The 12,898-nt window shown below is 41.3% G+C and overlaps 1 protein-coding gene across 1 annotated transcript in view; it reads right to left on the minus strand.

Annotated features, from left to right (window-relative positions):
- The window catches only part of LOC148013406 (CRM-domain containing factor CFM3, chloroplastic/mitochondrial-like), a 61,857-nt gene extending 53,002 nt beyond the window's left edge, over window positions 1–8,855 (minus strand). The window contains exons 1-6 of the mRNA XM_087668440.1: window positions 7,686–8,855; window positions 6,757–7,381; window positions 6,507–6,637; window positions 6,080–6,424; window positions 5,433–5,589; window positions 5,046–5,338 (exon numbers count right to left, since the gene is read on the minus strand). Of these exons, the coding sequence (XP_087524566.1) occupies window positions 5,046–5,338; window positions 5,433–5,589; window positions 6,080–6,424; window positions 6,507–6,637; window positions 6,757–7,381; window positions 7,686–8,660 (2,526 nt within the window). The 5' untranslated portion in view covers window positions 8,661–8,855. The remainder of the gene's footprint in view (window positions 1–5,045; window positions 5,339–5,432; window positions 5,590–6,079; window positions 6,425–6,506; window positions 6,638–6,756; window positions 7,382–7,685) is intronic.
- Between the last annotated feature and the right edge of the window lie 4,043 nt (window positions 8,856–12,898).

A 12,898-nucleotide genomic window follows, 5' to 3' on the forward strand; every position in this document is an offset into this window, starting at 1 on the left:
TGCACCAAAGTGTGAAGAGACCAAAAGTATGTCATTCCCACTATCCTAACCGTCCAGAGTGACTACATTCACCTCTTCAATTTTGACACTGCTCTTCCTAGGTTGACCCTCTTTCTTCTCTTCCTTGCTATCATCTGTCCTCTTGCCCTTTCCTTTCTCTTTCTTCCATTTGTAGCAATCACCTTTAAAGCCAGCCATGTTTCAGCCCAGATGTGACCAAAAATCAGCAAATGCAAGCCTAAATTGTCACATAGGTGACCAAGGTACAAACAAGTACCAACCAGCAATAAATGACCACGTAGAAGTAGAGATTTCAGATCTCTAATTAAATTTTCAGAAGCACCAAACCATGTGCTACAACATTCCACAACTGATTACAGCTGTTCCAAGGGCATATACATCACATTACATGAGAAATCCCAAATTTTAGCTGCAATTTCTGTTATACATGTACCCACGGGCATAAAATTTGACACGAACGGTCAAAAGCCCCAAAATTTTTGTACTCAAAGCATCAACCACACATCTGCATTTTCTCTGTCATGCATAGAACAAGCCAATTTTGCCAAAATAGAGCAATTTCAGCAAAACCCCCAAATTTTCCAAGAGTTGGATGTCCAAATTGCATGGAATTGAGCCTGCATGTATATAAAATGACCAAATGGTGCACAAATTTTGCCGAAACTGCAAAAGCCCCAAATTGCGCGGGGTCCAATGTGCATCAATGTCGAGAAATTGGGTAAATTTCAGCCCAATTTGTGCATGTACATGAAAAGCCCCAAATGTGGAGGACAAAATGTCACAAATTCCTGCAATTTTTTAGATAGATATCACTGTTGTATCTTGCTTGCACCATTTCTCGACAAATCCCCAAATTTTCCAAGCCCTACATGCACTAATTTCAGTGAAATTGAAAGAATTTCACTAAAATGTGAAAAGCCCCAAAATTCCCAGGCAAATGTGCACCGACTTTGCAATTTCTGAGTCAAATTGTCCAGTTCTGCGTTAAGATCCCAAAATTCGGGAAAAGCCCCAAATTTCTGGGCCTAAATCTGCCCAAAATCCTGACTGTGCCTACACGCACGAATCCCCGTAAATGGGCAAAGGGCTTGTTTGCAAGGAACCTTTGAAAAAATTAAAAATTTTTGCAAAGGAAAATGATGAATCTGGTCCTGTTGACCAGATGCAGCCGTCGTGACCTATCGCCTTGCAGAAAAAGTGCCGCCTAATGCCCCGGGAGCTATCACTTGCCAATCGCCTGCTGTTGGAAGCTGCCGCCAGTCAGTCGCTAACCTGTCACGTGCTTGAAAGCTGTCGCCTGGTTCACGCCTGCTTGCCAAGTCAAGAAACAACTTGTCGTTTGTCTAGAGATGACGTTTTTAACCTGGCCTATACCCTGGAACTATCGCCTGATAGAAACACGACCTATTGACCTACACGAACTTCGTGAAGTGAACGCCTCAACCGCAACTCTAATACCAGTTTGTAGTGACCGGGAGACACGAAGATCAAGACAATCGGTATTCATTATGTGTGGAGAGACAGAGAGTGAGAGAGTGCAGAGTAGAGAGTGTGCATGATTTGTGGGTACAAATGACGAGTGTACCTCTTTAGGTTTTTAGATATATATATGTAAGTACAAGTGCTAAGGGTGTGTTCACACCCGAACACATTAAAAGGAACGAGGGACTTTATTCCCAACACAATCAAGAAAGCACACATGTACAAGGAGAGGGAGAGAGAGAGAGAGCTAGAATGATAGCTTGTATTAGGATAAGTGTTGAATGACTACATTACAAGGTATGTTTCTAAGGTACAAAAATATCATGCCTTAGAGGGGTGGCCTCATAAGAAAAAGACCCTTCCCCCACAAGAGGTAGAAACTATTCCCAAGTTAGAGCACATACACATCTCAGCAACCACCAAAAAAATACATAGATGCAATCATCCCCAATGTGAACAAAACAAGATCAGATGATCCATCCCCAAAAGGAAGTAAGCATGATGCCTTGCAAAAGACTTAAACTTTTCTCGAGAAAAAGTTTTTGTGCAATCAAGTGCATCTTGCAAAGTCATCTCCTACCTATGAGCCTCAGTTTGAGTCAGACAAGGACATTAGGGGCTCAGACACTTAGTCTATCGTGTGTTTTGGAGGAGGCCACTCTGTTTAGAGCATGCATTTCTTTTTTCATTGATTCTAGGTGTGTTCACACTGGCTGAGTTATTTTCCAGCCCACTGCATTTCTTATTCAGTGACAGTTGATTGGAGGTCGTGTTTACATTGGCAAATGGGGCGATCAGCCTTTACAGTTGACAACCAGCATTTCTTGATTATTTTATTACAGATGATCAGGTTGGCCAGTATGATCGGGTGCCCTCACTGATGCAATGACTAATCAATCCACCTTTGTATTCAGCATTCTTTTGGACTTCAGTGCAAATTTCTCTTCTTTCATTGCAATCTTTCTCTTCCCTTCCCTCTTCATGTTCACGTTACCTCTTCTGTTGCGCACTCTTACATTGTATCATCGCCAAAGTGAGGACTCTGACGTTCTACCAAGAGAAGATCACATTCTGTAGGTGGTCCCATAGGTAATTACCAAACACATGAGCTTTTTGTGTGCTTGCAGGTCTATTTGAAGAGTTATGGAGTACCGGTTTCAACATGTTTGATGACTCAGATGAGGAGACCATTCAATTACCTTCACTAGGCAATCCCATAAGTTAGACCATCGTGATGAGCAGCGCAAAGATCGACATTCAAAGCCTCATTCGCGCTCTGATGGATAAAGAAGATCAGAGCACCCTTCTCCCCCCTTGCTTCTCTACATGTTTCCCACAGGACCTATATTACAAGTCCTCACAAGTCACATAACCATGATGGCACCTTCTATTCAAATGCTCATGCTTCCTTAAAGAAGATTGACTTGATGGTGCAAACTACTTCCTTTGGTCTTGCAAAATGGATTGTATACTTGATATCTTCAACTTGTGGGACTTTTTTAATACCCCAGTCCCCCATCCTATGGAGAATCCCCGTATTGGTTCCACTCTAAAGCCCGATCCTATTATGAGTTTGCAAGATTCTATCCTTATGCATGTGCACAAACTTCAGCCCACAACAAAGGTGTGTACGAAGTTGTCTTCTCTTTACCATCAAAAGACCTTTGCCCACCATATCACCATAGAGAAAAAACTCCGAATACTTTCTATTGATGATTCCCCTTCTAATCACATCAATGAGATGGAGGACACACGAGATAAGCTTGCATTCCTTAGCAAGACAATCTCATTAGAGAACATGACAATGATTCTCCTTACTCAGTTATGGTCTCCCAACCTTAGTCAACTGTCATCTCCCAAGTATGATGTCTTCTACACCAGCTTGCTTACCTCCAGGGTGGGGGTTTGGGAGACTCACTTACACAAAGAGCTAGCTCTGATTGTTTTGGAAATGAAGAGCAACTCAAGAAGATTGGTACTAGTGGATCCAGCCTTACTAAGGATTTTATTGCAAGTTCAAGAGGGGGCAATAAGAAGGACAAGAAGGCTAAGGACAAGCCTAAATACTCACACTATGGGAAGGATGTACAAAAATACTCATCTACAAAAAACAAACACAATTGTACAACAAAGCACAAACCAATATAGAACACAGTTAGGATTAGGGTAACCTAGAGACAATGATTACTAAAGAAGATAATGAATAAATGTTGAATATATATACAATGCTCAATGCAACAAACACACTATGCTAAGGTGAAATACTAACCCCTGAACTCTAATGTCTCTAGGGCCAAGGCACAGAGTATGAGTTGTGTTAGCCTGCCATTTATGAGTTAGTCATCTCCTAGTTGTAAGCTTTGTCAGAGTATGACAAAAACATTGGAGCTATGACTCTTCTAGATTATTCAGTTTGTGTGCATTACTTTCTCAGTGAATGCCAAGTATGTTCACACTATGCATGTAGGCAATTATCTAGCTTTGTCAATGGTATGCAACTACATATTTACGATTTTCATCATATCCGCGAGTCAAAAATTGGTCAATGGCACTATTATGTCCCTTATTTGCTCTATCATTGTCATATTCTATCAGTTTAAACTTTAACTTGTATGTCAATCTTCTCCATTTCAAGCATATTAGTTGGAGATTAGGGTTTCCTCTCCATTTCATGCACACTGATCACTTTAGTAGAGTGCCTTCTATTTTTGCAACGTGGGCAGCTAGGTGGCCATTTTCAGCAAGCGCCATCCTTTTGGCTTCATTGCCATGTTCTTGGTCTTGGTCTTATTGCCTATTAATAGGCAGCCCCAGTCCATGCCTCCACACATCCATCACATTCATTGATCACACCATTCCAGCCAGTCATTCTCTCTCATCTTCCTTAAGTCACATCCTCTACTGCAATCTGGCACCCTCATTGACACACCTCCATAGCGTGCAAGGGCTGATTATATGCAGCCTTGATGTTTTCCTTCCTCCCTTCCTCCAGTTCTCTTTTGCGTTTTCATTTGCTCCTCTCTTCTCTCCATGTTCCTGCTTCTATTGCACACTCGCACACAATCTTAAGACTCTTAGCCTTCAGTGTTCCTATGCTTGCTTCCCTTTTATATTATGTTTCTGTGATTGGACTTGCTAATGTTTTCACACGTGTGTAACACAAGCATATAACTTCTTATATTTTGAAGGGATCTACACACAAAGACTTCCTGCTTTTCCATTATTGGCAGCACTGTGCTAATCTCGGCCTCAAAAATAGACCTGAAGAGTAAACTTTGTTAGCATATCCCTGGAAAAGTAGGTGTGATCACCTAAGCTATGGTGATACTTAAAACCTTTCAATGATTCAAAAAGCTTGGTGCCAAGAGGATGATGGTCTAGGATGATGGCCTAATCTGTGCAGGACTGATGTTTCTTGTGTGGCTGCTGAGAGTCAGCAAACTTATAGCTTCAAATTTATCATTTCAACAGCAAGACCATGTAATACTGCATTAGCCTAATTTGAATACACAGCAAGAAAGCACCTAAACATATACACATACCGCTTGGCGCTGAATTTCCAGAGACCGCTGAAGTGCCTTACGCTTAGTCAGAAGGTTTCTTGGCCTCAGCTCTGCTGGCCTTCGATAATTTTTACCACGATAATATATCATTGCCTGCCCTTTAGATGTAGGCACTATTGCAACCAAGATTCCTCCACTTTCAGATTCCAAAATCCTGGCAGTATCTTGAATCTGTCTAGGATTCCGTTCTTTGTAAATTATTTTGACTAGTTCTCTGTGCTTCCAGTGCAAATGCATATTTTCAATAACCCCGTCAAATACTCCACGCCTACCTGTAAAATAAAATTTGCATAAGGGTGTAAATGTAATGAAGAGAAGATCAGACAGGAGTAAAATCAATGTTGCTACGATGAAAAATACACATACCAAGAAGAAGGAAAGCTTTTGTCTTCAACCCAAGTCTTCGAAACATGAACCTCTCTTCTTCTGTGATCGTTTCAGTATCAACTGGCCTACTGATGGGCTTCAAAAAAGCTTCAACCTTTGCAAGATCTTGTTCTGCCTTTGTTTTTTTCTTGACTGCCTGTAAAAGAGTACCAGGGAATGGTTAAGAGGATAATCTCAAAGGAACCTTCACAGAAAGTATGTGACCACAGCAAGACTGTTGGAATTAGTATAATGCCTAAAAGTGTCTCGAAGCAACCTTAACAGAAAGTATGTGACCACAGCAAGACTGCTGGATTTAATTTCAACCAGAATCCAAATTGACTTCAAACAATTTCTAGCATGGCCATCCACCAAACCAAGGCAAAATTAGGTTGTTATAACAGTATATTAAATGAGCTAGCTTGCTTACTCCTACACACCTTACGCCAATTGATGCAAGCTCAGCAATAAAAATGCGATGTCAAGTGAAAATTTTGAAAACAGCTACCATCATATTGCCATTCACAATTATCAAAGTTTATATATATACACATACTAGTACATCAACCCAGAACACTTTACTGTTGAAGATGCCAAATTTTTCTATATGCACGGACACACTTGCAGCAACCAATCTACCTACTTACCAACATGAGCTTCCTCTCCATATGCCTTGCCAAAGCAAGCCGCCTTGCTTTGGCAGCCTCTTTTTTGAGCCTATTCTGCTCTTCCATGTCCATGGTGAGTACCCAGGATGGCTTCACATCAGGTGCTGCTTCTGTGGTTACGGCTACACTAGGTTGGATAGGTGAATCTCGTGCCACTGCAATGCTTCTGTCTTCACGTGCTTGCTCTTCTTCCTCCTGAAGAGATCGCACCATTGCCTCTCGCTCCGAAAGAACAGCAGCCACTTGCTGAGGTAGAAAATCTTTACCTCTATAAAACGTGATGAAGAACTTGTCTCTAGAAAGAAGAACCCCGCCAGTAAGCCGCTGCCTCAACATGAAACTACTGTCAGTACAATAGAGAGAGGATAATCACAAAGAGGTCAAACTGATTGCTTCTCATCCTTACCTTAATTTCCTCAGCCATTCTTTCATTGCTAGTATTTTGCACACCCCTTTTGATGGCTATCTTTGCAATCTCAGTCTTCTCCCACAGCTTTACCATTGCTGCGGCAAGACCTTGGTTGCCTTTATTCCTCCCTTTCTCATCCATGCCAAACAGAAAAGAGAACACAGAATATTAATATAGGCTGTATGTTTCACAAACAGTGGAACAAGAGCAATTTAAAAAGTCACATAGCAATAGCAAGTAAGATTACCCAATACAAAATGTGGAGCCAAGGGCCTTGCTATGCGGCGAAGATTGGTGAGTTCTGCATTTGATAAGCTGGGTTTAACTCCATAAGGCAGGAGCCTGTATGGAGGTCGGAAATTTGGAACAACTGCAGGAAGCAAATCTGCATCCACAGGAATTGGCTTTAAACCTGTCCAGTCCTGAAACCTCGGTCCTAAGTCTTCCAAAATGCTCTCCACCTCCATTTCATGGTCACGATCAACAAAAGGGTCAGGTTCGACATTCAATCTCCTAATAACCTCCACAATTTGAGACTCTCTCTCCTGCTCAATAGCATCAATGCAGTCTTTCTCAGTATCTGCTTCAATGGGTTCAATGGTTTTAGCTTCCCTTGAATCAGAGTCACATCTTTGCGGCTCATGTGGAGATTTCACAAAGGGTTCATTCTTGCCTTCTACGACCCTGCCAGATGTTGTAGCATCCTGCAAGCTGCCTTTCAACAAAGTCTTCTGCCTGTTTTCTGGTGAAAGGAGACCCTCCAACTTCTTTGTCAAGGTAGTGGGACCTCCATGTTCTCTGTTATAGTCACTGCCTCTGTAAATAACAGCTGAACTTCCTGATCTCCAGACTACTAAGCCACCAGTCTTTCGCTGTTGAATTGCACAAACAACAAAATCAAAATCCACACGTATACAAGCTGTGACAAATATATATATATTGACTTGAATTACAAGTCATGAACTGAAGGTTTGGATCCCAAACAAGTCATGACGCAGTACCACAAACTACTTACACTTCTTTTCTTTTGCCTAAACAAGTAGTGCCTGCAAATTGATTAAGTTTCAAAAGAATTTAACAATTTCAAACACTCTGCTCCGGCATTGTTGCATACACTATCATCAATGTCATATACAGCCTGCCCACACTGCTTGTTCTCCATTTGATCACACTGACCTCTAAGTCCTGGTGTGTCTTTTTCATATTCAATGCTGCAGGCCCATCACATTTGACTCTGACGAGCTCAGACGTCTGCCATCTTTCTTTGATACCTTGAACCATGCCATCAGTCACCCCCAATCTCCCAATTTTGATTTTTACTTGGATCTTAAGAGCTGCTTCCCGAAGCCTTTGAAGCTCCTCTGGAGGGATAGTGAGCTCAGCCAAAGTGGGAGGCTTCACCCTTTTACCCTTCTCTGCTCTCTCCTGTGCCTCAAGCTGCTCATCCCTTTCCCATGGAAACTTGGTGTCCATTACGTCTCTTCCTGGTTCCGGGACAGGGTGATCAGGTGTGCTCCAACCTTTTCGTATTGAAAAAAGGTCTTGATTTGGCTTCGGAAGGAAGAGCTCTCCAGCTGTGCGGCCTGCCAGTGATCCCCTTCCGGGCCCAGCCTTCTCTGGCAATTCGAAGGACTGCTGAATGCTGCGCAACTTCTCAACTATTCGCGCCATTGCTGACATGTCCTCTGCAGCTTGTCTATCTCCTTCTCCAGGTCGCTCCTTTTTTTCGCCCTCTGTGTTTTTCTGTTCTCTGCCCCCTTGCTGCCATGGTGCAGGCCGGAATGCACAAGCGACATCCCTCTCAGCCTGTGTGCTACTAAAATCCTCTACTGCAAGGCCCTCCCAGGGGGCCTGCAATGATGGCAAGCTGGTGGAAGGCTCTTGGGAGCCATCGGAGAGATCACGGGGGTTGGCAGGAGGCTCCTTGTCAATGTGCTGCCGATTCTCGGCCTCGATGATCTTTGCAAGGGCAACAAACCGCGAGCTCCTGCGCAAGCTACTAAAAGGAGGGGGCAGGAGGGACAGGAATGGGGTATAGGAGCCAGCTCCACTGCCGAGGCAGGCCGAGGAAATGCCGGTAGAGGTGTGCGGATGGTGCTCTGAGGCAGGCAGGTGGAGGAGGTGGCTTCCTGAGGCGAGAGCCATCACCATGACAGCATAGCAGGGCAATGCTGCTGGTGCGTTCTTCTTCTAAAGTTTGATTGTGAAGAATTGAGAGGCTAATCCGCGCGCTATGGGAGGGGAGGGAGCTGGAGATCGTCCGGGGAAGTGGCTATGGCGGCAGAGGATTCCCTGCGCCAGCCTTGGGACCCTGCAAAATATCAGTGAGTATATCTATCTCATAGAAATGGGGAGTATAAAGATCATTATCATCATCATCAATTTGTGTTACCCCACAAAGCGAGGTTAGCGGGCCTCTGGCCAGCAATATACAATACAGGATCTTGTTTTTGAAGTAAATCAGCTCAACAATACTTCATTGCAAGTGAAGGGAAGTTGTCCCACGGATGCTCCACTTGCAATGATCCATTGTGCCCGGCTCCGACCCATTCTTGTCATTCATCACGTTGGTTACACACCAAGTGACGGACGGCTAACCCCCATTCCAAGTGTGGGCATGCATTTTTTGAAATTGGGCCCAATCATGGCCGTCATACCTTTACACACCAAATGAACACAATTTGTAAAAAAATAATAAATAATAAGTTTACAAACTTTTTGATTGGTTGCAAATGCAAAAAGTGCACCCTTGTCCATCGCTTTACAAAGTGGCAGGGGAGATTCCCCGTCCAAAAGTGGGTGGGGAGTTCACCTATTTAGCAAGTAAACAACTGATCATGTCCTCTCTAGTGTGTAAAGGATTGTGGACACCCAACCCTTAAATAATATTGGTTAAAGCTTACAAAGTGGGCATCAGTCATTTGGTGTGTAACCAGCCTCACAAGATGTTTAAATTGATTCCTACTATAATTCCCACATTATAATTACTAGTTGGTGTGCCTGGGCCTGCTATCGCATTCACATGATGTGAATCATTGCAAAGCTCACAAGGCTACGTCTCACTCACTTTGCATTTTTTCCCCTAACATAATTATTATTGGAAGGCCAGGTGCCCTTTGCAACCCAACTCAAAAGCTTATTTGAACTAGTAGTTTGCATGCTCAGAAATTTGTAGACACTCTCTTAAAACACATTGCAAAGTACACATTTTAGACCAATGTCATAAATGGATAGAACAATTCAAAGTTGAAAGTGCATTTAGCCCCTGCATCCAATAGTGGACTACAAAGTAGCCTATAAAGAAAAGTAAAAAGTATATAAATAATTATAAAATAATTCAAAAAATATCTATTTTCCTCAAAGGGGCATTGTTAGTGAGCATTGGAGCATCTGTGACATTGTGTAGTGGCAATACTCCCATGTTTTTTCCACACGAATGGTTGCAACAACCACAATCTCTGAACTTTCTTTTACTTGAAATGAACATGTTAATTAATCACCTAATAATAGGGACTTGTATCAAAGAAGAAATAAAATGAAATAGGAAATGTATTTCCAATTACTAGAATTAGAAGAAGGTACACAATTCTCAGCTCCATTGGACATAATAACATCAAGGTGCAAGTGATGCACACTAACTAGGCATGAAAGATCCATAAACTCACGATGCTCCCAATATCGCAAGATGAACAAACAATGTCTTTTTTTAATCTAGAATACTTCCAATGAGGCAAAAACAAAAAAACGTTGGACATAAGTCCCATATTGAATCTCTATAAATGCAAGACTGGATGAATCCAAGTATGGGAGAGTTGGTAGACACTCGATAACGCAACCAAGGCTCCTGCGCATAATGGGATCTGACAACATGGATGTGTATTGTTCTTGGAGATGCATTTGAGCTTTTGATACTATATGTGTAAACAAGGGTAGACATCTAAAGAAACCAATGACAAAAGGTGAGATGCTAAGCATGGCAAGAAGTGCACAAATAAGCAAGAGAGATCAAACTTTAGAAAGAAGACTCTACGAAGAAACACGTATGAAATCATTTAACCCATCGAAAGTGAAGCTCTCAAATCAATAGGGCATGGGCGGTCTAGTCTTTGTCATGAAATTTGTTGCAGCAAGTTGTAGGTCCATCGGTAACTAAATGGAACCAAGCCGTACGACTTGTAAGTATCCTTTGCTAGTGTTCTTTTCCAATTCCATGAAGTTTTTTCCCAGGAGTTAAGACCCTAATTAGAGACAATGACATTTTACATGTAGATGAAAATTCCCATTGCACAATTCATCTATGCTCAAAATTAATTTTTAGGAGAACATGCAATCAAACTTAATATTAAATAATAACTCTATTTGGTGATATACATAGAGACAAACTTCCAAACTTTCCATGGCACCAATGTTTTTGTTGAAGTGAAAAAATTATTTCGATGGTGTGATTTGTAGACTATTTTAAAAATTGCAAAGGTATGTCAAAAAAAGCATATGTATATGAATGCCAATCTACATTTGCAAAAGCAATACAATGATTGCAACAATGAATTTCAAATTGTTAATAAAATAAGAAAACAACAAATAAATATTGCAGACTATTTTTGAGAAGTCAATTTCATGGCTCAATTCGATGAGAGATGCCAACCCATTAATGTCAACATGCCATTAAACATAGCAACATACAAATTTAAAGATGCAACTTCCTTTTTCAAAACTACAACTTGTTCAATGTTCTCCTCATTGACCGAAGTGTTTATCTCATGCTTTGATCCCCTTGAATCATGCCTCCCTCTTTTCATCATGTTATCCTCCACCAATCGCCTTATTTCGTACATCCCCTCTATTGCACCTTTCAACACACAATGCGACTCTCCAACAATGCTATGGAGGCGAAGATGTGTACTCTACAACTCCGACAGAACATCATGTAGGCATATAGTCTGTGCTTGTGTTTTCTTTGAAAAAGACTGCATGATTTGGCCAAATTAACCTGTCAGTTTCTCAACTTTAGCATCAAATTTTCAAAAACTCCAAGAGGAAAAACAACTACCCATCATCTCTATGGTTATTTTATGCTTTGGGATGGAAGGCCATGCATCTCGCCTTGCCTCATCTTTTGGTCGTGGGTACATCAACCCCTTCTCCATTGGCACAAAAGACATGGACCTAAGAAACATGTATATGCAACACTTTCAATAGCATCTTAGAACAACACATCATAGCCTTATATGGAGAATTCAAGCAGAGCATTGAACAAAAAAGTGTTTAAGAGAAATGCAAATAAAGATGGAAGTAGCACATACCCTATTGAATGACACCAAGAAGGTAAGCGTCATCAAGGCATGGTTTTCCCAATATATTTCACATTACACACATTCATTGAATTAGGAGATGTTGCAAGCACTAGTTTAGAATTTGTAAAATGCATAATAAGGGTAGAGGATTGCCCACCCTCCATCACCATGCAAAAGGCTAATCATGCAACAAACCCAATTTGAAAGCCAAGTCCTAAGAAGTTCAACTATTTCCATGAGAAGATGTAAAGCCATACATTATATCATCTATCATGGCAACCTTGAATCATTCCCACAACTAGCCTAGATGCATAGGATCACAAAAAACCAACAATGTTGCAAATAGTGCATGAGATTGTCAGCTAGTTTGAACCATCACAACATCCTCCATGGACATGTACGATTCTTGCTCATTTTCTAGCAATCCCTTAGCTATGCAAGAAACTTTGAAAGTCGGATACAAAATTGCATCAACCATGCATAGGTCCTCAAATGGCTTACAACCCCTACACTCTATGAGAAGAATTCTCAATGTAGTAGAGCTCACTTATAGAAGGAGAAACAAAGTAGATGCAACCACAAACATCCCCTCTTTTTTCATTTTATCCAAAATTTTCTTGTTGCATTGCAACCCGGTATTAGGGGAACTCTCAATACAAATAGCACATTTTCCTCCAGATGATTTTGGTTGCAAACAAACCACTCAATCAAAATTGTCTGATGCATGCGAGTGTTAGAAACTAACTACCTTGTATCATCAGTCATCACAAAAGGTGACAACATTTTCCCCTGGCAAGTGCACATTCAAATGTATGATATATGGCTTCTCATTATGCAATTGATATTCAAAAATCCTCTAGCACGCCTCATATGCAAAAAAATATATCAAACATCAAGGTATATCTATACTTCATCTAAAGTTTCAACCATGTGGAACCATTTGCTACATTTGATGGGCCCCTTCCCATAGATTGCAACCTTATAGTCACGCAGTCATGGAATTTGTAAAGGTATCTTACAGAAAAGTGGTAGAGCATACCTTTGCATTAATGTGTGCTCTATATTTTTTAAACACGTAAGGATTGTAAAGCACAA

This window comes from Lygodium microphyllum, chromosome 26 (genome assembly GCF_053477565.2).
Source record: "Lygodium microphyllum isolate KBCC chromosome 26, Lygodium_microphyllum_v1.1.10, whole genome shotgun sequence".
Lineage (NCBI taxonomy): Eukaryota > Viridiplantae > Streptophyta > Polypodiopsida > Schizaeales > Lygodiaceae > Lygodium > Lygodium microphyllum.